The 24,106-nt window shown below is 44.0% G+C and overlaps 2 protein-coding genes across 9 annotated transcripts in view; one reads left to right on the forward strand and one right to left on the reverse strand.

The window, feature by feature from the left end:
• Positions 1-2,209, reverse strand: RPS23 (ribosomal protein S23). The gene is made up of 4 exons (XM_065046458.1): positions 2,050-2,209; positions 1,595-1,754; positions 599-719; positions 1-196 (listed from the first exon to the last, which is right to left on the reverse strand). Exons 1-4 carry the CDS (start codon positions 2,051-2,053, stop codon positions 50-52), a joined length of 432 nt encoding a protein of 143 aa, XP_064902530.1. The 5' UTR covers positions 2,054-2,209; the 3' UTR covers positions 1-49.
• The window catches only part of LOC102093887 (V-type proton ATPase subunit S1-like protein), a 27,952-nt gene continuing 6,012 nt past the window's right edge, over positions 2,167-24,106 (forward strand). The window contains exons 1-6 of one of the 8 annotated variants that reach the window (XM_065046446.1): positions 2,167-2,251; positions 7,853-9,544; positions 10,891-11,249; positions 16,817-16,857; positions 17,664-17,725; positions 19,448-19,689. In XM_065046446.1, coding sequence (XP_064902518.1) covers positions 11,155-11,249; positions 16,817-16,857; positions 17,664-17,725; positions 19,448-19,689 — 440 coding nt within the window. In that variant the 5' untranslated portion in view covers positions 2,167-2,251; positions 7,853-9,544; positions 10,891-11,154. Of the gene's footprint in view, positions 2,252-2,306; positions 11,250-16,816; positions 16,858-17,663; positions 17,726-19,447; positions 19,690-24,106 lie in introns of those variants that run through there. The other 7 variants (XM_065046445.1, XM_065046448.1, XM_065046447.1 and 4 more) reach the window with 7 other exon arrangements.

The raw sequence follows: 24,106 nt of genomic DNA on the forward strand, positions 1-24,106 counted from the left end.
TTTTTCCAATCAAAAATTTTATTGACATTCTTGGCAAATTTATCTAAATTTATGATCTTGGTCTTTCCTTCTTGCCCTTGTACAAGGCCAGCAGAGAAACATTGGCTACTTTGACAACCTTGAAGCGAACTCCAGGAATGTCACCAACAGCATGACCCTTCCGACCAAAACCAGCAACCAGAACCTCATCATTTTCCTGCAATGAAAGACCGTGTGGTTACAAAGCTGCGAACATTAAACCCGTGCACACTTCCGAAACAGGAAACATTAAATTAGAGCCACAGTCTAGACTTTCTAAGGCGAGGGTGGAAATACTGAAGGCTATTGATAGAGATACATGAATAGCGACTACTATCCCCTTATGCGATAGGCAGAGATGTCACTTAAGCTTTGCAGTAGCGTGGCTGAGAACTTTGCTAAAGAGTGGAAAGTACAAAATCACCTCTAATAATTTTTCGTCTGTGTCTGCAGTAACTGCTTGAAGATACACATGGTGCAGAATGCCACGAACCCTTGTTTAACCATGCCCCAAATCTGTCAATTACGTGTTTCTTTACCGTAACATACAACTTTTTATAAATCACTTCTTCAAAATTACCTCAATGAAGTTCAGGCAGCCATCATTGGGAACAAAAGCTGTTATTTTTTTACCGTTCTTGATCAGCTGGACTCTAACACATTTCCTGATGGCAGAGTTGGGCTGTTTAGCTTCTACTCCACTAAAATGTAAACACATGAAAATAAATTAGCAAAAATCTGTTTGATGAAGTAACAGATACTCATTACATCCCCACAAATTAGTGCATTACTTTGTACTAAACACAAGTTGCATCTGTGTTTCAAAACCAAAACTATTAGTGATCTATTTAGAGCTTCTCTCTATATAAAAGCTCAGTTTCTAAGGTGAATAAAAATTGAAAATCAATCACTTACAAACACATATTAATTTAGTAAATAATGTGGAGGGAAAAAAAAAAGGAGGCACACCTTGGAACACTGACAGTGTCCCAGTGAGGATTTAAGTTTTGAAAAAAAAAAGGCCAGAGACAAGTAGATGGCACCTTTACCACAACTCACACACATGTAGTTTATCTCCTCTGCCCCATCAGAGATCAGGCCATCTCTGGACAATTATTTACATAAATAAAACATTACAGACTTCTCTAGTATATTTTGCGTGTTTTTAGTACAGTTTTAGTACAGTTTATGTGAACATCAAATCTAAACCAATACCATCGGAGAAATCTATCAAAATTTCAGACTTTCAAGGTCGAGAACTCACAAAGTGCTTGGGGTGATGAAACAGAGTATATGCCCCAAATCCTAAATGAGTAGAATATTTGTGTTCTTTTGCTTCTAAGTGAGCAGAATTTTTGAAGTGACACATGTAGGATAAAAAATACCGTTCAGCACAGCGGCTTGGACAAATAAACCACGCCCAGCACACGGGAACTAACAGAAACGTGGCTTGCTATAGACAGAAAAACCTCACGCATTTTCGGAAACCAGGTCGCTCCCAAAGGCCTCACGTTCCCCAGGCCTCCCCGGGGCAGCCCGATGCCCCAGCCGGCACACGGAGTGCTGCTGTACTCACACTTTCTCCAGGACGATCCCCTTGGCGTGGGACGCCCCTCCGAAGGGGTTGGCCTTCAGCGCCGTGCCCAGATGCGCCTTCTTGTACTGCTTGTCGTGCCACTTCTGGTCGCGGCGGTGGCTGCGGAGCTTCCGGGCGGTGCGGAGGCCTCGGCACTTCCCTGCGGAGCAAGGACGCGGAGGGGTGAGGGTCCCGCTCACGGTGACGCGGCCCCGTGTGTGGACCAGGCCCGCCCGCGCTGCACTGGGTAATGGCGGCCGCGCCGCTACCGCCCACGCCGGCCGTGCCCGGAGGGCCCAGCGCCGGCCGCAGGCTGGCGGGGCAAGGGAAGGAGAGCGCTACCGACCCCCGCAGCCCCTTACGCGGTGACCCCGCCGCCCCAGCCCAGCCCAGCCCAGCCCGGCCCAGCCCGGCCCGGCCCGTCCCCCGCGGCCCCGCCGCCGCGCAGCGCTCACCCATCCTTCCTGCGCGCCGGCCGTGCGAGAAAGAGCGAGCTCCGCCCGCTGCGCGCCGCCTAGCTGCGCCCGCCAGGCCCCCGCGGGCTGCCCGCGCCGCGCCTGACTGAAAGTCCCGCCCGGCAGCGCCGGGGGCAGCCCGGCGTGGCGCAGCGGAGTGCGAGAGTGCGTGTCCGTCAGCGGGTCGTGGCCGCGGGAAGAGGTGGTCTGGCTTTTAACGTGTTTAATCGTGTTTCTTTTTCTTTTTTTTTTTTTTCTTTTTTCCTGCGAGTTACGGGGCTCGCAGGGAGCGGGGCAGGCACGGGGTGCAGCGTGTCGGCCGCTTCCTTGAGGCGAGGCAGTGAAAGGTGCTGCGGAGAGTTCCGAGAACCAAGCTGGTGAGGGGCGTGAAGCACAAGTCTGATGAGGAGCAGCTGAGGGAGCTGGGGCTGTTTAACCTGGAGAAAAGGAGGCTGAGCGGAGACCTTATCACTGTCTGCAACTGCCTGAAAAGAGGTTGTAGCATGGAGGGTGTTGGTCTCTTCTCCCAAGTGGCAAGTGATAGGGCAAGAGGAAATGGCCTCAAGTTGCACCACGGGAGGTTTAGATTGGATATTAGGAAAAATTTCTTCCTGGAAAGGGTTGTCAGGCATTGGAACAGGCTGCCCAGGGCAGTGGTGGAGTCACCATCCCCGGAGGGGTTTAAACCGCATTTAGATGAGGTTCTTAGGGACATGGTTTAGTGCCAGAGTTGGGTTAAAGGTTGAACCTGTTGGTCTAGAGGGTCTCTTCCAAACAAAATTATTCTGTGGAAGGACACTTCAGCTTTCTGAGGAAACACAGAACAGCAGGGTGTGAAAGGCGCTGAGGTGCATGTTGTCCTCACCAAATGGTGCTTGTGCGGCCCTTCCCCACTTGCAGAGCTGTCTGTGGAGGATGAGACTTGCACTTGGAACACGCAAGGAGCCGTCTCAAAGTGAGGAGGCCGTGCTGGTATCATCCCTGTTTTGCGTGGAATGGCCTCAGCCCCTTTCTTCTGCCACAGTGTTCTTCAGGCTCACCGAGCCCTTGGTTCTGCTGTATCCTCATCAGGTGTGTGCAGCAGGTGCTTGCCAGGCTGCTCACAGGGTGAGAAGAAGCAGAAGTCTCACACTGTATTTAGGGTGAGCAAGGAAGATACTGAGGAGCTGCGATGGTAGCTGAGCCGGGATTTACTTCCAACATTTGACTTAAGTGGCCCCCAAGTCTTCCAGTGCATCTACACCATGGCAAAACCCTGTAAAATCAACAAGCATTTATTAAGTTTGAAAGCTACTGTCAGTCTATACTGCCAAACTAGCAGTCTGCAGATACCAACCAAACAGGCACAGCTGCCTCATTCAAGCAACCCGCTTCCTAATACAAAAAGTCATGAACATTCACTTCCCTTTTTGGGTTTGCTGTGAAAGGGCATTAATGTATCTTTATTAACACAACCTGTGTTTACAGCTTAAATGGAAAATACGTTGTTTATACAGGGCTGTTTTTACGTTCAATCCGGGTAGAATAAACAATCAAAAAACATCAAATGATTAAAAAAAAAAAAAACAACAAAACCCAGCAACAGTTTCAGGAGCAAACATTACTGTTACAAAAAGCAGCTTGTTAGAAGATGTGATTCCAATGTGGAGAATGCAATCGCTGTTTGGTAATTTTAAGAACAGGGAAGTTAATGTTAAAATGCTGCAGCTTTACAATCTTAAGAGTATTAGGAATCCTTATTACTTAAAATTTGACTAGGAAGGAGATTGATGAATAAAGAAAATGAATATTCTGCAACAAACTGTGGCATCTGGTGCACAAATATTCACTAAGATCTAGGAAAGATTATGGTACTGTACGTTTTGCTGTTTCTTGTTAAACTTTAGTAGGACTTTGGGACACTTCAGTTATGACATTCTTACTTCATTTCACCCTGTTCTTCAAAATTAATATTGTTTGTTTGATGCCGAACCAAAGAGAAATGCTCAGGTTTAGTTAGGGTCATCCATTGCAAAAAAGTTCATTCAGACATGTCACCCTGTGTTTAATGAAATGCAGAGGAAATGTTTGTATATACAAACCATTTATTATGGCACTGAAAGGCATACAAAAATAATAATATTTAAATGTGTTTTGGTACTGTAGCTTGCAGAAAAGGAACTTATGTTCTTGGTCTCTCCTTGCCCTTGTACAAGGCCAACAGAGAAATGGTGGTTACTTTGACTTGAACTCCATGAAATGTCACCAACAGGGTGATCCTTCCAACAAAAAACCAGCAACCAGAACTTTGTTGTTTTCCTGGGCTTCCCTAGACTTCAGCAGTAGCGCCAGGTCTTGACGTGCTGGCCACGGCTGTGGCCATGTCCCCAGTTCTTCGGCCACAGGGGCCTCTGCAGAGCCATGCTTGCCAAGGTGGCCACAAGACCCTGCTCTCCTGGGATCCTACCTCTCCCCGACAAGGTGTTTTTGCAGTGAAACCCACAAAATTAGGCTGCTGGGAACAGCCACCCGAGAGGACTGTTGGTGGAAAAGGGTTGTTTTCTTTGGAGAACGCCAGCAGTGCTACATAAGTGCTTCTAAAATTAAATGTTTCAGTTGGCCGAGCAGATAAATCCACCCAAAATCCCACAATTTAGCTTAAAACTCCTGCTATAAGCTGATCTCCAGCGTTCCATGTGAGATCTGATTTCTGATGTCCCGTGGAGCTGTAGCCTCAACCCGGGGTGCTCAGGGGCGACCTCGCTGCAGCCAGTCCCTTGATCCCCACCACTCACATCCCTGTCCATCTGCAGTCTCCTTAGCACAGCCCCGTCTGCAGGTGTGTGAGATGCTTTTGGGGTTTCCTCGTGTGCCTCTTAGCAGGGAGAACAACAAAAAGGAGGTTGAATTGAAAATGGAGGGAGAATTAGGGCTGTGAGTACCTTTTCTGGTAGCTCAGAACCTGTGGCTTTCTTGAATAGCAAGTATTTTACAAAACACTGGTGGGTGATCAAAACAGATCCTCTGGCTGCCACAGTTACATTCTCCTGGGGAAGGGAGATACACAGGTGTTGGGACCTCCTTCCACACAGGAGCACAAGGTCCTGCACGTGGGTAGGGGCAACTCCTGGTATCAATCTGGGTTGGAGATGAAGGGATTGAGAGCAGCCCAGAGGAGAAGGACGTGGAGGTGCTGAGGGATGAGAGATTGGACGTGAGACAACAATGAGAGCTCACAGCCTAGAAAGCTGACCATATCCTGGGCTACATCTAAGTGTGTCCAGCAGGTGGAGGGAGGTGATTCTGCCTCTCTGCTCCGCTCTGGTGAGACCCCACCTGGAGTCCTGTGTCCAGCTCTGGTTCCTCAGCACAGGACACACATGGACCTGTTGGAGAGCAGCCCTGAGGAGCCACAGAAATAATCAGAGGCTGGAACAGCTCTGCTGGGAGGACAGGCTGAGAGAGTTGGGGTGTTCAGCTGGAAAGGAGAAGGCCCTGGGGAGAACTTATTGTGTGCTTAAAAGGGGCCAATAAGAAATATGGGGACAGACTTTTTAGCAGGGTCTGTTGTGATGGACAAGGGGTGATGGTTTTTAAACTAAAGAAGGGAGATGGAGGTGAGACCTGAAGAAGAAATTTTTGACGCTGAGGGTGGTGAGAGCCTGTCCCAGGTTGGCCAGAGAGGTGGTAGATGAACCATCCCTGGAGACATCCCAGGCCAGGCTGGACGGGGCTCTGAGCAACCTGAGCTGGTGAAGATGTCCCTGCTTGTGGCAGGAGGCCTGGAGCAGATGAGCCTTGAAGGTCCATTCCAACCCAAACCGTTCTGTGACTCTGTGATTCTAGATCTACCTTGTTACACTGAGCTTTTTTGTGTTTGTGTTTTTTTGTTTGTTTGTTTGTTTTTGTTTTGTTTGTTTGTTTTTTGTGTGGTTCCCGTCACTGCCCCTTGCTTTCCCCAAAGGCCGGCTGCGAATCAAGCTTCATTCTTGATCCAGTCTCCATCCAGACCAGCTGGCAGTAGGGCCTGGAGTCTGCATGGAGATTTCTTGCGAGACACTGGCATCCTTTGGTGTTGTTAGGAAGGGAGCAGGAAAAAGAGTTGTAACAGGATTCATTTTTGCATCATCCCTGCCTGTGTGGTGGAGATGAAGACTAAAAGCCCTGCAGGCAAATTAGTTGCCCAGAGAGAGGATTTCATTGGAACTGTGACAAGATTTTTCTTTTTATTCAGGCCAATTTTCTGTCCATGCTTCTGTTGCATTGTGGATATATCTAAATCACAAGAACAATGTGTGTCTCAAAGAAAAAAAAATCGTAATGGTATCTCACGTGCTAGTACCTTGTACAGTGGCTGATACCTTATAGTTAGGTTGAGATATATTATTTTAGAAAGCTGCTCAGTTCATGCTGACCTGATATGTCACCTGAAGGTAACTATAAACTGTGTTGAAAATAGATTGTGCTGTTGTCTGCCTGAGGAGATGCTAGCCAAAGAGATAAGTTATCCATGTCTAAAATTACGTCTGCAGTCTCATTCGTTGCATGCAAACCCAGTGTGTGTATAATCATTGCAGCATCAGGCGGAACAGCTGTCATCTCAGGGTCTCCATCAATGTTAGTGTGGTCATCCTGTTTGACAGGGGGTTTGCTGGACTGTGGTGACACATTTGGCTATGTGTGGAGTGCCAGCAATACCAACTGGCTAGCCTATCAGTCTCTGATATTTTGCTTCATAAACCTCACAAAACTGTGAGCCCTTACACTGAATATAGTTGCCAGCTGCTTTCTTAACTACCCTGTGTGTGATGGAGATCCAAAAATAGAGAAGTGTTGAAAGTACAGTAAGATCTCCTGCTGTGCCTCCCCCCAGGTCGTGTAAAAGTCTGAGCTGCTGTGATACAAAGTGAAAACCAACTAAGTAGTAGGTACTTTATTATTAAAGGATGAGTTTTTCATGAAGAGTAATCATGAGCAAAAACTGTTTGCCAGAGCGAGGAAAGAAAAGACGATAAGCAGCAGTTTAATCCTCTGTTTTGGAATATTGGCCACTTTTAGCCCACCACAGCCCATCTTAAAGGATGTAAACAAAAATGTTGACTTCCTCTTGACTTTGGCATGCAGGATGTTCATTGGATGCCTTTGTGGAGTTGAATGTCACTTCGTGCGTTCCATAAAACAGTGTGTGGGCTTTGCTCATGATCCTCTGTTGACCCTTTGTCCACTGTGCATGTATGTATTCAAAGCATGTGGCCGAGCAAGCTTTGTTTGCTTGATTTCAGCGTAAAACAGGCAAGTGTACAACGGCAATTCATCAACAGTATCACAAGAGCTCATCTAATCATGCCCCAGTCAGGACCACTGCATGTGAGGCTCCATTCAAGTGTTCTTTTAAACTCAATAATGCAGAGATGGTGGTTTTATCATCATTCTTCACCAAAATTAAGTGCTTAGGATGACTTTTTGCTTTCAGTGGATCTATACCATGTGAGTCTGCTTATGCTTGAACCTCATGAGAAAGCAACATTTTTAAGAACTGTTTCAAACGTTTAATATTATTGTTGTTATAAGCAAGTGTCAAGAGGTAAGGAAAGACTTTTATTGATGCTCTTTGCTTCTACCATTATTTCAGATGATGACTGTCAATTAATGAATTATTATCAGCATCCATAATATCCTTATGTAGTGAGGAAGTCAGCATATTTTCATTGATTTACACTAGCTTAACCGTAGCAGTTTGGTGCTACATGTTTTCTTGGTTGTCTGCAAAAGCTCCTTTGTTTCTGAGCAGATAGACATGTACTTTTCTCCTCTTTGACTATAGGAAATGGTGGCCTGAGAAGGCACATTGCCTCTAGAAATCGGTAGCACCATGGAAGCACACAGGCTGGAAGTACAATTAAAGATACATTCTGTTGTCATGGGATGGGCTACAGGACATTATCTTGGATTCAACCAGTATTGACTTCAGGTGCGGCCTCCCACATCTTGTTTGTACTACTTTCTCTCACTTTTGCTGCCCTTAAAGGACGCATTATTTTTTCATTTGTGCCATACTGGTTTGTATTTCAGCATTTTTCTTTAGCTTTTGCTGCCATGCTGATGAAGAACACTTAGAAAACAGCAGCACATGGATGAAATGTCAAGGCACCATCAGAAAGCCTCTCTGTGCCTTTTCCTCTGCACTTATTTAGGAGGCACTAGGGGTCAGGAGGACTGAAATGTTTAATAAACCAGTGACATTAGTGGCTTCACGGTTTTTAGGAGAGTGTGTGACTTTCCTACCTCTTCCCGGGGCTGCTTAAAATTTTCAGCTGAGCCATGTCCCTGTACTGTTGGTTCTAAGTTAAGCATCATACATTTCTGCTGCTTCACAGAAAATTCAGGGATTATTTTCAAATGGTATTTGTTTATCGCTATGCTCCCTTATCTCATTTTTCCAGCTGTGATTCCCACGTAAGTATCTGGATTCCTCCTTAAATTGGATAGAAGCAGTACTACTGAGGACAAGCTGTTGAGCGATTTTTAAGATTAGTGAATACTCTCTGTGTCACTGAAGGAGAAATGAATTAAGATGGTAAATCCTTTTTAATAGTTACGATGCCAAAGCCCCTATCTTTATCTTATATCTGGAATGCAACAGATGGAAGCTCTTAATTGGTGAAGCAGGGCTTACTGTGTGATCACATCAGCGGGCGGCTGATGTTAACTGCTGAGTAAGAAAGCGGTGTGTAGATAGACAGGTATATATATATACATTAATACACATAGCTGTTAGTAGGAGCTGTTTGTGACTGTGTTCTGCCTGATATTTAAGTGGAGAAGGGTGCAGCGTGATGAAATGTCAGCTAAGCACTGGTCCGAGCTTCCTTTTGAGATACCCACATGTTGTCCCAAAACAGGGTTCTTTACCCAGTGTGTGTACAAATGTGCCAGATTTAGCACACAGAGACAAGATATTTTATTACAGAGTTGCACAAGTCTGGATGCTGGAATAAAAGCCAGCACGCCTGCCAGAAAAGTAAAAGGTGTTATATACAAAATCTTATCACCACTCAGGGCAGTCCCAAAGAGCCAATTGGTTACGCATTGGCATATTGCATTATATAATCCTTTTGGCCTATAATGAGCAACATTCAGCCAAAGGACACTTCATCCAACAGTCTTGAGATATGTGTTAACGTAAGAACTAATTGTGCGGGCTTCAAAATGTCTAAAGTTGCAAGGTCAGTAGTGTCTATAGTTTGTGATTAGGTGTTTTGTAAGTCACTCTTTGTTAAATGAGCAGGCCAACCTAAACATGAAAGGATTTGCATATCTTTAGGTTAGCAATTTCAGACAGGATTCATTCTTTGAAGTGGTGAGAACACACAGTGAAGGTGATTACCAAGACCCCGTCTCTGCCTGGGCCCCAGAGCTCCCTCCAGGCTGGTCCAGATCCGTGGCTGTGTTCATGCAGGTGGCCAGACTGTGCACAAGCACACTGCAGGACGCTGTTGTTGTGCCTGCTCCACCAGTAAGTGTCCTGATTCCAGCTTTCCTGGTCCTGTGTAGTCACTTTGAATATAAAGTTGTCCTGGTTTTGTTAAAAACAAGTTTCTTTTAGTGAATTTGCATGTCAGCTGAAGCCTTCATATTAGCTACATTTTTCTGAAAAGCCAGCTACATGTTTTTGTAGACATAGCAATGGTGTGCAAGGTCGCTGGACTGTTGAGGATGGATGTACAACTTGCGAGAGGGGCAATGAGAAACAGGTGACCAAAAAACTGACCAACTGAAATACTCCATCCCATTCATGTCATACTTCATATAAAAGTGGGAGATCACGAGGATCTTGTCCCTTTTCCTCATGGCTGACATTAGGAGAGGACCTTGCTAGTCATCCCTGCGAACTGAGGGCTTGTGGCAGACTGAATCCAACTCCGGTTTGCTGCAGGGTCCAGTCCAGGACTTCGGGTGCCGGCCCTGCAGTTCCTGGGACTTTCAAGATTGGTTTTGTATATTTTGTATTATTTTCTCTATTTTTATTGGTAGCATTAGTAAAATGATTTTTCCAACTCTCTTATCTCTGTCCTTCTTTCCCTCCCAATCACCTGTCCTTAGTGGGGAGTTGGGAGAGGGAGGGGATGAAGGGGGAAGTGGGGGTTAAGAATACATCTGCCATGGTTTGTTGTCACCCCGCAATCAAAACCTCAACAAAGGTGTAATTAGTAAGCAATGTTGGGAGAGCACATGTGGGTCATAGAGTCTGAGGAGCCAGCTTGTGTACCTATCCCTCTTTGCCATCATGAGCACAACTGATGTCTATTTTGAGAAGGCCAGTGAGGAGGGAGGGTCTGCAGAGGGGGTACCGGCGCCCGTGACCCGTGTATCTTTTGAGAACTGACCCATCCCAGAACCAGCTTGCCTTTGTCACGGTGATGTGTGTGCTCCCTGCTGCCTTAGCCTGACAGTCCAGAAACGGAGGCAGCGTAATCCTGTGGGCATTTAACAGCTGTGCTCTGGCCTAGAGTTCTCTGTAAGTATAAAAGCAGTTGAGCCAGGAAGCTGGACACACACAAACTGAAGTGCTGAAGGAAGGAAACCACTTGCAAATACTTAATTTCTAAGCTTGCTGCATCTGCTTTCACTACTGTAAAATGGGAATAATACTATTACTCTGAAGGTATTATAAGGCTTCAAAATACATGTAATTCTTTTCCTGGTTATGATATGGAAGGAGAAATTTCAGAGCTGTTTGGAAACAGCACCTTCACCTTTCTTTAAGCTTAGGGTTGAGTGTAGGTAAGAAGTGCTCTTCAGTGTGATTTTAGAGCTGGGCAAGACCATCTGATTTTATTTCTTTTTTTCCTTAACAAGCAGCCCACATCCTGGTACAATTTCCCCAGGATGTGTAATCTGTAATTCACCAGGAAGCTGGCGTGTCCCAGCAGTAGGCGTCCACCGTCAGAGTAAATCCGAGCACACGAAGGATTTCTCCCGTGGGTACCGGTGCGGTGATGTGGTGGTGAATCCCGTCCCCGACTGGCTGGATCTGCTGCCTGTCAGACTGCCAGGCGGAGCAGGGGCTGATGCTGGACCAGAGGAGCAGATGTGCTGGGTGTGGAGGCACCGGTGCTCTTCTCCATGGAAAGAAACGCTGCCCTCGGGTTCCTCCTGCTCATTGTGTACGTGGGATTCACAGCGCCTGTGGAGCAAATGATTGCGACAGCGGATGGCAGGTCAGTAACTGAGTGTGTGTCCAGAAACTGTCGGTGGAATCGAGTTTGTATTTTAAATGTTGTAATTTGTTTTTTTTTGTGCTGTGTGGAAGCAGATTCGACCGCAGTTTAGAATATCCAGAGGTGATTTTATTTTTCTCTTCAGGTTTGAAAACACCTGGGGCTAATGCAGAAATGAATTATTTTGAAGCCCACATTGCCTTAGGAATGTAACTTTAAAACAATTTTATAAACGACACTAGAAATGGTTTTAAAACGAGTGTTTTCTGGGCATCTGTCTTATATTTCATTACATTTTAATGACTGTCACACTGACTTTCCCTGGTCTATGTAAAAATGAAGTTATAAATAGAATAACAGCAAGAGTGTGAAAAAACACTCCAAGCAACATAGGTGCTAAAATATTGTGCTTGTGTAGAATTAATTTTTGAAGCACAAATTCAATATTGCAAGGAAGTATTAAACTTATGAAATTACTAGAGATTTGGACTTATCATTGTTTATAGTGCTATTTCATTCTCTCATGAAATACAAATATGAAGCCCAAATCACAGCAGGGGAAAGAGGGGACTTCATAGAGCCAAGCATTACAAAATGGTATTAGTTGAATTGTGCCCCAAAGTTAGTAATTACACACAGATCATATATGCTGATAAAAATCACAGCTGGCAGTGAAATCTGTGCATTTAAAGTAAGAAGGACATGACATGTGGTGATTTGCTTAAGCTTGTATTAAGAGATCTGGTAGTCAGTTACCGATAAATACTACAATATGTTTTCATTTAAATAGCTTACTTGCTGTTCTCCTCTGCCAGTTTTTAGATTCGTTAGTGTATTCTTAGTATAATTGCGCTTTTTTGCAATCGGATCAAAATCTGACAAAGAGCGAGAAGTGTATCATTACGTGAATTTTATTACAATAAATTTCACTAAATGAACTTGCCATCCTGGTGTCAGTCAGTTGGATGGAGATTTTGCCTTTGTATTCAGTGGCAGTGGGATTGTGCCTGTACACCACTAATTTGCTATAACTTCTATGAGCTCCGTTTTTTGGAGTTATTTTAATATTAAAATCGAAAGCTTGAGTATCTTCGTGTTCTGATCCAGTTTTTATTGGGCATCCATTAAAGTGCAGATCAAACCCCAGTACTCATTACATTGTAAAATAATTATGTAAATCTGTCTCCCTGTGTCAAATCACATGAGGCTACCAAAATATGACACAATCCTTAAAATTTAAACTCTAAGAGTCATGGGCTTTGTAGATATTTCTTAATGATAGAACTTAAATAGCTACATTTAAAATTTAATAACATTATTGTTAAGATGTTTTTGAGAAGGAACTCCCTTTTGCCCTGAATCTGGGCTCCCTATGCTTACACATTTATAATTTTAACAACTTCATTGAAATTATTTATGAGCGGTGTCTCTAGGACTACAGCCTGTTCATTGCTACCAGCTGCTCAGCAAACATTCACCTTTCGACATGACTTTGTTTTTAGTGCGTTTGAAGGTTCACATGCCATTTCCCAATTAAATGCTTCATGAATTAATTGATACTATTCCAGCAGCTAGACGTTGGTAGTATTAGTCTGATAATTCTGAAGGAATTTAAATACTGCAGTAGAGCACATTTCGCCATCTGATGCAGTTTCTCAGAGGAGCCGTATGAAGAGTAAAAGACGGTGTGAGTTATTTGTTATTCTGAGTGGACAAAAGAGCGTCCACCTGAAAGTCCAGGGCTGGAGCCTATGTGAACTTTTCCAGACAAACAACCCAGACTTGGTTATCTTATGTAGATGGATAATGTAATTTGATAAGAGGGAATTTACACTTCTTTATACTTATAATCTTATTTAATTGGGTTTTACACAGTGATTAGTCATCCCACTGCTTTGTATTAGGGCTAATCCAATTTCGTGTGGGCTCCTGACATACTTGGTGTGGTAAATTCAACATACAACATGCATGTCTGCGTGTATCTGGTCTAGTTATTTAATACCTGGTAAGGAAAAATATTAGTCGTCCAAACATATACCATGTGTGCAACCAAATTTGGAGTTTTAGGGTAGAGTGATTGGAAAAAATGATAAAATTCTAGTCTAATTCAGCATGCTCAAAATAATTTTCTGTCACTGGTTTGCAGGCATAGCCACCATTTGCTGGTAGTTTTGCAGGCCGTGAAGAAGGCAGTTCCAGCACTGTTTAGTTTCATGTCTCTGAAACATGTATTTAAAATGTTTATATACTAAAAGGAATACATATTTTTAATGTGTTGTTATTTTACAATTTTTTCTTTCAATTTTTTTGTTCTATTAAACATGCTCCATCTGATGACAAAAGTTCCTCACAGCCAGAGATTGCCTGTGAATTCTCCAGCTTGCCTTTTGACTGGAAAGGCTGCCTAGTTGACAGCTAGATGGCTACGGACAGCCAACCGTTTCTGTCACAGATCACGCACGTCTGTGACACCTCGGGGTTATGAGTGTCAAAGGCAGCTGACAGACCCGATAACATCAACGTCAACTCATGCTTGCCCCAAAACCGGGAGGGGATCCTTCCCTTATGCCACTGATAGACTGGCAGTGCCTCAGCGGTCGGGCTGTGGTGGGACAAAGCGGTGACTGCCAGCCTTGCTATGGTGGTTGTTCTTCTCCTTCCTCTAACAGGGCTGCATGTGTTGTGCAGGAGGTGAGGAGGCAGCCAGCATCGCTAATAAACAGAGTGAGGAACAGGAGTACTTTGGTGGAGCTGCTTCACTTATATATGCTATATATAGTTACCATATATAGTTACTTCCTATGAGGACAGGCTGAGAGAGCTGAGGTTGTTCAGCCTGGAGAAGAAAAGGCTCCAGGTAGACCTTATTGTGGCTTTTCTGTACTTAAATGGGGCTGACAACAAATATGGGGACAGACTTTTCAGCAGGGCCTGTTGTGATAGGGCAAGCAGTGGTGGTTTTAAACTAAAGGAGGGAGATTCGGGCCGGATATGAGGAAGAAATTTTTTACAGTTTGAGTGGAGAAACCCTGTCCCAGGTTGTCCAGAGGGGTGGTGGATGAACCATCCCTGGAGACATCCCAGGCCAGGCTGGACGGGGCTCTGAGCAACTTGAGCTGGTGAAGATGTCCCTGCTCATGGCAGGGGTGGCACTGGATGGGCTTTGAAGGTCCCTTCCAATCCAGACGGTTCTACGATTCAACTTATCTGCCTCCCACGTGTGCCTGCCATGGGGCTGATAGTGTCTGTCATACCATGGTGCTTAGTGGTGGCTCCCACATCACTCTCTCTGCTGTGTTCCTCATCAGAGCATGAATATTTCAGTAGCTCCGTGCATTCATCTATTTTTGAGTATCTTCATGCTGAGAGCAGAACATTGACATTTCTTCTGGAGCAGCAAGGCTACGTGTTGCCGTGTGTTTACATCTGATGTAGCGGAGTCAAACTGCTTTGTCACAAACTCCCAACCTGTCCCTTTGGGCTGCGTGGAGGTTGGTTATATCTGTTCTGCTTGTGTTGTAGCCCCACAGGTACATTCACAATGGGCATGCCTCATATATTCATTGTAAGCGCTTGTTAGGCTTGATGTTGCCCATACTTATGGCCTCAATGGCCAAGGTATTAGCCTTATCCCAGATGAGAAAATAAGTAATGTTTTTTTTTTTTTTAATTGACTATCAAGAAAACAAAAATAACCTTTCATCTTCCCATAACAACACAAAAAATTTCAGGTGAAGTAAGGGAATAAAGTAAATTATGCAATTTTACACCAGTCTCCTCTCATCCCAGTGTTTTAGTCTGCATGCTACAACATAGTGATTTCCAGATGGGCCATGAGCTTTCTTATCAATGCTTATAAATATCTCAAGGGTGGGTGTCAGGAGGATGGGACCAGACAGTGTTGCCCAGTGTTGGCAATGATAGGATGAGGGGCAGTGGGCACAGACTGAAGCACAGGAGGTTCCATCTGAATATGAGGAGAAAGTTCTTTACTTTGAGGTGCCAGAGCCCTGGAACAGGCTGACCAGAGAGATTGTGGAGTCTCATTCTCTGGGGACATTCAAACCCACCTGGACACATTCCTGTGTGATCTGCTCTGGTGAACCTGCTTTTGCAGGTGGGTTGGACTGGATGATCTCAAGAGGTCCCCTCCAGCCCCAAACATTCCGTGATCTATGATTCTTGCTGGAGGGATGCTGATCAGATGAAAAAGCCTGCTGCTCTCCTGAAGCATGAGTGCAAGCAAACCATTGCATGTGAAATCCAGGCTTTGCTGAAGCTGGTCACATTGCCACGGGTTTCATGTGATCCAGGTTCAGTGTGGTCAAGCACCCTGACTGCCAGAGCCACACGCAGGCTCTAAGCCATCCCACCTTTCTCCGTTGTTGCTCTTACGTTGTTCGGACTCATATTTATCTGCCATTAAGGATGCTGTGACAGAAATTAGGTTGGGATCACTCCTGCAGTACGTGGTAGTGGGTAGCACAGATCCCCCTACCCAGGGGGTCCATCGGGGACTGGGTTCTTGCAACTGTTTCTGGGCTCCCCAGCAAGGCCAAGGCCTGCCCCTGCAATTCAAATACCTTGTAGTACAATTTACACATAAATACTGAAACCTGCTTTTATTCTTAGTCCTCGTGTGCTGGTGTTTGGGTGTATCTTTTCAAGTATTCCGCTTTTGTGGTGGGTTGGGAAGTCGCTAAGAAACAAGGCAAGAGAAGAAGGTGGATGGCAGCCTGTGTGGGGTCTCTGTGGGACAATGCTCAGCTGTGGGTGCAGGAGCGCTTGATCTTGTTGGTCTTTTGGTGGTGTATGTGAATTTACTGGGCTTCATTCTCTAGTTCAGGAATATAGATCACACTTAGACCAGCCGAAGACTTACGGCTAAATTACACCAAGGAAGAAAATAAAAGGCTGGAAATTTCACAAGCCTGGTGATTGTTACTCGAGATGTACTTCACTTTCTCCCTACCTTGCAGCCAGCTTCCATGGGGTTTGGGATTGCCTTGAACCATTCAGGAGCTGTCTTTAGGTGGCTGTACATCTGGGTTTAAGGCATACAAGTCCAGAGCATTTGCTCTGTCCTGGAGACATTCCATGTACTGCTTCTGATCCTCACTGGGGCTGAGGATGGTGCAGCACTGTCCTTGCGTTCCCCTGCTTGTGGGCTGGAACTGGCTCAGCCTCCAACCCAGAACTGGTGTCCCAGGGAAAGGGACAAGATGGGTAATGAAGCCTTGGTAAGGACATGGGAATGCCTGTTGGGTCTGATGCACCTAAGGGATCTCTGAGAATGAGGCATTTTAGCCTGGGTGCACTGGCTTTGGGGTTAATTTGCCCTGTTCCTGTGACGTTAACCAGCAAGGGATCTGGGTTCTACAGGGTGTTTCAAAAAGGTGGACCCAGTCTGAAATCATGACTGCTTTTAAATTGCATCCATCTTTTTGAAACACCCTGTATTTTGAAGTTTTATTGGATGAAGAAGGAACAGGAGCTCTCTCCAGTGATCTTGCTGGAGACTTTGAATCCAGATGCTGTACGGTAAATATTTTTCTCCTCTCTTCTAGTTCAAGTGTGTTCCCAGATCAAGATTCTCTGCAAAGAAATGGTAAGGCTGGGTAGTTGAATGGGTTGAATGGCTGGATGCTGGCTCTGTTAGCATGGCTGTAAAAGATCTTCATTCCCACCAGGTGTTGCTTCTGTTGGCACTCATGACTCTTCTTGCAAGTGTATTGTTCAAGCTTATCCCTCGTTAAAAAAAGACCCTTTAAAGGATTTGCCAGGTTAAAATAATAATTTACTGATTCTTGAGATATAGCAAGAATGTGGAAGGAAGAAGTATTCACTCTTCTTAACCAAGTGAAAACAGAGTTGAATGTTTGAAGGATGGAGCTGTGAGAGTGTCCATGAAATGATCTGTTATCTGTGAAACTTCACTCTCCTGGCAAGCAGCCAGACTGTCAGGTTATTTGTCACAGCTTCCCATCTCTGGCCAGTGCAGGGAAAGAAATTCCCACCCACAGTTACAAGTTTTTGCCGTGCAATTCAACAAACCACCTTTGAAAATAGAGTCTGCTGTTTGGAGAAAGAAGCAGCTTTTGTTAAGTGTGTTTGGGATGAATAAATACAAGTATAGGCTGAATCCTGTCATTTTGGGGGACTGCAGTTTTTTCCAGTAAGGGTGCTAAGATGTTCGATGGAAAGAAGAGGAACCTTGTTGTACAAGTAAGGTAAACTAGAGAATGGATGTATTGAAAGCAGTATTTGCAACAAGACAAATATTTTCCAAAACAAATTCAGGTATTCTGAGTTTCATGCAGAAATAATTATTGTTTGCATAAGAACACGCAAGAGTATGCTTTTATGAATGACTGGATGTTTCTTTGTAGGCTAATAAGACACTTTCTTCTGCAGATCGACGTTATGATGGTGGTGTGAAGCCAAAATTCAATGTAAATCAAGTAGCAATTACACAGGTAATCTTTGAAGGAACTGTTATCTGTGTAGCTTTTTCATGGCACATTGAGATATTTTAGCTTGCATTCTTGGATTAAATGTAAGCAGCATGCTTACAAGAAACAGCCAACAAAACCATCTAAATCATTGTGATGTGTTACTGATTCATTACCTGCTGTACAAGATACCTTCTGCTTCTCTGAGAAGTGAGATGAAACTTCAGTTGCCATTGCTGGTGCTGGCTGGCAGTGGGTTTGTGCACCAACTCCTATCATCTGCATTCTGTACAGTGCCATTTAACTGCTGCAGCCGGTGTTTTCCTTATATCATTTGGTACTAAAAGAATAGCTGAAGCAAAAGTGCTGATTGTTTAAATTCAGTTGGAGTTTTTCCTGAGTCCAGCCTGTAGGTCTTCTCAAAAACCGAGCATAAAAGGATTCCTTATCGAAAACCCTGCAAATGATTCAATCGAATGTAAATAATCTGTTGATTTAATCTCCCTCATCTGTACTTCTGAGGAGACAGTCTTATAATTTATACAGTTATTATAGTCAATATTTCTTGCTGGCTGCTGCATCACGTTTTCTGACCATGATCATACCTTGCTTTCGGCTTGTTGCTGTGGGTACTTAGTAATTTTAATCCTAAAGCAGTCTTGTGCCATATGTAAGGTCAAGTATCAAAAGGGGTCTTTCAGGGTCTGAGCCGGGAGACATGATTTGCTAATCTGAACAGAAAAAAAATATCTCTTTAAGCCAAGACAAAGCTCTGGAGCTTAACCGCGTCCCTTCTGTAGCCTGGTAAGATGCTGTTTATGACTTGGATTCAGAATGTGTCTGTTTGTACATGATTTGAACTTGCTTGATCATATGACATGCAAAACAGCCAGGCAGGCATTGTATGAGTTGTCGTAGTCAGATAGGACATGTGTGGAGATGGAAAAGAGTTGGTGTCTGGAAATTTTAGCTTGAAATAGGAAAATGACAGTTCAGTTTTGAAGTCCTTTCTGAGCCCTGACTCACTGTCTCAAATTATGTTGCCTGATGCCAAATTGTCCTTCTTTTGCTATGATGAAGTTTAGGTTAGAAGAGATAGCTTTTTTCTAATGTCTGTAGGTGGCACGGAAGCTGCAGTCCCCAGATTTTAACCTTGCAAATGACTGATTTTGAAAAGGCAGGGATCCGTACTTGACCCATCCTGTTCTGCAGTAGGCATTTTCCTGATTTTAAAGCCATCAGGAGCCAAACTGTCTCTAGGTAGATGTAGACTTGGATATTTCTTTCACCTGGACAGCTGCCTAGTGTACAGTCAGCATGGTAAGCTGTGTCTCTGGACCCAACTGAGTCCTCTGTACTGTGTTGAAGTAATTCCTACTGGTGTCCTACAGAGTCTTCTGCTGGGGTGAGCACCTTGTAATTCTAGCTTTACTTCAATTTTTTATGTTGGGCAGCTCTACAGTGAGATGGGAGCATGCTAAGAATGTGCTTTTCACCAGTGGTACTTCCCCGGTAGAATAAATATCACTTATATTTGCTCTCTGGCCAGTTGTGCTGGAGCTAGAGGTCTGTATGATGCCATTCCCTTGGTGGGAGAATTCTTTGCTTTCTGTGTTCAGTACTGCTGCGGCTGAGCGCTGGCTCCACAGATGCTCTCCAAGTGCTGGCATCATTTATTCTGGTAGGATGGAGAGTAACTCCTGAAATATGCGTCTTCTGATACTGATATTTTATGTGGTCCATCAGGTTGTCAGCTACAACGTGAGCAGGAAAGAACAGTGGGAAAGAGTGTCCTGGAGGCCATTCACCCACAGCCACTCCAGCCCTCTCAACGTCACGGTGAATGGCATCCCCTGCATTCTCTTCTGGGCCAAGAGGATCATGATTAAGTTTGAAAACCACACGCGGCTGGATTTGACAGAGAAGACATTTGGTGTCCATGCAACAGTGGATGTTGGAGATTCAAACTGCAGTGAAGATAATGCAATGTAAGGTGGCATTCTACCTAGTACCAGATAACGAGTATAGTAAATATATAATGAAGGAAAACAAACCTTGTATTACGTGGTGTAGAGCCACAGGGGCACGCTCTTTCCTATAATGATCTGACATTGCAGGCAGAAGGGCAGCATGGTTTATATACCTTCAGACTAGTCTTCCACAGGACACATAAATGTACTTGTAGCTGTCTGCATCTCTTGCAGTAGTGTGGTCAATCCTTGTGGCCAGCCAGCTTTGCTGCTAGTGCCTGTGAAGCTGAAGGTGTTGATCTCTTTAGTCTCCAGCTGTTTTACACAGCTGCTTGGGAAACTGCATAGTGGATCCTATGCTGAATATGGGGGCTTAGGGGGCGGCCATGCACGACTACTTATCCCTTCGTAGGACATCTGTCAGCACTAATGTAAGCCATTGCTACGAGATGCAGATGTGTATTTAGAAGCAGTTATGTAGCCCAAAGTCCCAGGATATGATCCGTGAGTTTCAGAAGCCAAAGAGTGATTTCACTACACGTTTTCATGTGTCCCAAAGAGTCTCTGAACACCTGAACACCCAGTCTACCATCAATTTCTTCAGCATGAACAGAACGATGCTTTATTCCTGCTAAACCTGAGTGAAAGATATATATTAATCTGACTGAATCCGAAATCCTCTGGTCTCATGGCATATAGTTTTGTATTTCCTTTGTTGTGTACCTGACCACTTCCTCCATGCATGCTGTCTGGCTTCATGTCTAACACCAGGTTGTTGAATCCACTCTGTCAGGCAACAGTCTGAGAATTAGGAGGTAGATATGTAACAGGGCACGAGCACTGAGTCTACCCTGTAAACGGAGTTGAAATCTGTAATGACACACAATCATAAAAATAACATGACCAAACCCAGAAGTTTTATTTAGCTCCTATAAAACATTTCACCTGTGCATCTAAAAATGTTTCCACAGAAACTGTTAGCCCTTTCTGATTATACATCCATGAAGGGTAACCCAAGGTGTACAGGAATTTTAGTGAGGTTGCAAGAAAAATAAAAGCATAGTTGTAAAAGAAGCCAGGTTTTCTGCTCGTGGTGCCATAGTTGTTAAATACAAGGCAGTCTGAGTTATCTTTCATCAGCATGTGAACTAATCCAGTGCTAGGTTTTGGGAGGCAGAGGTAGAGAATGGAATAATATTATTTTTAAAATAAAAAATAACAAACATTCCTTCTTCTGGTCTGCATTTCGTAGATAGTCTTGGTCTTATTAGTAATGATTGTAAGCTAATAGAAAATATACTTATGCAGAAGTGAGGGTTTTAAAACACAAAGTATAGTTCTATGGTTGTTTATAAGGCTTGAAAAATCAGGAAGACAGTGCAGTGGTGGACTGCAAACTCTACTGGAGCTGCTGTCTGGAGATGGTTAGATTTGAGTGGGCTGCTCTCTCTGCCTATCTCTCACAGGTTACAAACTAGTAATTTCGTTTGACATTTTTATATTTGGTTCGTGACATTTGTCTGATATTGTATGAAGGGGAGCTTGTAACACATAAAGGCTCCAAAAGCCTCATCAGGATTTCAGGAATGAGTTACAAGGGGCATATACTTTACATTATAAGGATTTTTATTATTGCCTTCACTAGATTCTCTGCATCTGTGGTCCAGTTGCCAAATAGGATTTATAACTCATTCCATCCTTATGCTGTGTGAGAGGAGCGAGGAATACAGGTGCCCTCAGCTGCAAGCTAGGGTTGGACTCAATGATCTTAAGGGTCTTGTGTCCCACAAGAGTTGTTCTATACTCGCACCGTGGTCAGAAAAGCTGCACTCTGGCCCTGATCAAGGCCTGAATTTCTGACGTGGTCGAACAGATTAGCTGTTGCTGACAGTACTTTAGCAGGTTTCTCTACACATGGCCACCAAACATTTTTGGAAAGGCGCAATACTGTCTTAGAGACATTCCCCTCTTCTAAAAACATTTCTGAAATGAAGAAAACTTTTTGTAGGCTTTCTGTCAATTTGAATTTTAGAGCACAAAAAGCCGTCTTCATCTTGTAATCCTACCCACTCGGAAATAACTATTAACTGCAACATTGTACACTGGTTTTCTATTAAAGTTGTGGCAAGTTCCCGCTTGATCTAGGTTGTACTCCTTCTGCACATTGCTGGCTCTGATAATTTGTTTTACACTGTTTCAGGTAGTCCACATTTACAGACATTACACTTAATTTATTTAATAGTTCTCCCCTAGTATCTGCTTTAGACAGAAAAAGAGAAAAAAAAAATAAAGTTTTGGAAAAAGAAAATGTTTGGGGATGTAAGAAAGAAAAGATCAAGGAAAAGACAAAATCAAAAACATGAAGGGGTAAAGAACCTTTTAGTAAAATTAATAATAAGCAAATAACCCGATTTTACTGGTTACAGTAGTGAATGGTTCATTCTGTAAATACTGGGTTCTAAGATGTTAGGACTTGTCCTGGCTCTGTCTGGGAGAGAGATAATTCTCTGGTGTTTGTGGCTAAAACAGTGTTGATGACACGCCGGTGTTTTGTGTCTCACTGGGCAGTGCTTGCACAGCGTCCAGGTTTTCTCTGTTTGTTGCTTTACCCCTGGTGGATAGGCTGAGGCTGGCAAGAGTGGACAGTGCTTGGACAGCTGACCCGAGCTGGCCAAAGTTCTATTCCATGCCACAGATGAGGTTCTTAGGGACATGGTTTAGGGCCAGTGTTAGACCAACAGCTGGACTCGATCTTGAGGGTCTGTTTTAACCAAAATGATTCTGTGATTCTATAACATCGTGCTCAGCATCAAGAAGTGGGGTGGAGGAAACAGAAGTGGCCAGGAGTTGTGTCTTCAGGGTGGCCATTGCTCAGAGATTTGCTGGGCATCAATCTGCTTGTGGGACGTGGTCAGTGATTGCCCTTGTGAAACTCCAGTGATTTTTTCCCCCCTCTTTCCTTCACTTATTAAACCCTATCTTGACCCAAGATTTCTCTCTCTGTTTTTCTTCTCCAGTTCTCGCCCCTGTCCTGCTGTAGGGTGGTAGTGGGGACATGAGTGAATGGCCGTGTGGGTCTTAGCTGCCGGATGGGGTCAGCCACCACAGGGCTGTATGTTCTGCCTGATGCATTGAGTTAGAAGATATTTGGGGATTCATAGAATGCATTATTCATTAAAAAAGCTGCAGGAAGAGTCAGGAAGCAGAAGAACTTTACAGCATACCCTTGACATGCCTTTTATCAGTGTTTCACTGTGTCTGAGGTTTGATCTCGAAATGTGTGGATCCAGAGCCATCTGATCTACCATGTCTTCTGATCTTTCTTTTTATTTCTCCTGTAGTTTTCTGAGTAGCCCTGAACTACGGACACAGCTGCTAAAGGCAGGCAGGACATTGATGTTTAGTTTGAAGCTGAGGCTGGCACAAAACCTACTGTGACTACTGAGCTTTTTCTCCTTTTTTCTGTGCAGAGAGAGAGGAAAATCCTATCCCTTCCCAATGGTTTTGCTTTCTTGCATGTTCTGTTTATTTGGGATACACTGAGAAATACGAGTCCCACTGACTCTTGTCCTTTGAATGTGCTCTAGAATCGTAACCAAGAAAGCCCATCTTATTCTGAGTTCTTGCTAGGAGAGATTTGTCAAATATCGTGACCAGATCTGTGGCATCTCTGCTAGATCACGTGTATCACGTTATTAGAAACTGTATGTTTCAATTATCCATTCATCCATTGCCACTGACAGAATTTAAGTACTGATCAAGGTCCCTGTAGGAAGAAATCATGCTTTACAGATAGGAAAATGGATAACCTGGGCTCATGAGTCAGGATTCAAGTCAATGCAATTGCCAAATACAAGTCTTGGGTTAGATTTTCAGTCAAGCTGCATTTGACTGTAGCAGAGGAGAAAGGGAAAAACTGCCTTGCATGTTGCTCTGTAATCTCAGGCTTCTCAGCTAATCTCAGACCTAAATTATGCCAGTTGAAGGCTGAGTGCTCACAGGATGCGTTGCCCAGTTTTTCTCACACTTGAAAAGTCTTTAAACTTCTCCCTTCTCCAGCCTTCTTTGTTGAGACAATACTGTGTTGTGGCTTTAGGTCAGCTTTCAACATGGTTTATACTGTCTGATCAATGCAAAGTAGATGGAATCAAGAAAAAATATTTGGCACTGAATATAGATGTATTTGCTATATGAATATAATAGTCCAATCTGTGGTGGTTTTTTTAGTGCACTAACTTCTGGATCAGGTCACTGAATTTAGTGCTGTATTCCTCTGTGTCTGATCCTCAGCTGTCTATGATTTCCCTTAGTAATCAAGCGAGGGATAGATTCAGTGTCCTGCTTTGTTGGACCAATATTAATCAAGGCCAAGAAGTCTAGATATCATATGAAATCATAGGTATAGTTGTTGTTTTGTGTTTTGTTTTTTTTTTTT

Source organism: Columba livia, chromosome Z (genome assembly GCF_036013475.1).
Source record: "Columba livia isolate bColLiv1 breed racing homer chromosome Z, bColLiv1.pat.W.v2, whole genome shotgun sequence".
NCBI classification, from domain to species: Eukaryota; Metazoa; Chordata; class Aves; order Columbiformes; family Columbidae; genus Columba; species Columba livia.

Bases quoted from the DNA above. Each gene is read 5' to 3' on its own strand.
- RPS23 (XM_065046458.1), bottom strand. The intron at 720-1,594 runs GTGAGTACAGCA...TTTACATTTTAG, and splicing joins GGGATCGTCCTGGAGAAAGT to TGGAGTAGAAGCTAAACAGC. The intron at 197-598 runs GTAATTTTGAAG...CTTTCATTGCAG, and splicing joins GCTGCCTGAACTTCATTGAG to GAAAATGATGAGGTTCTGGT.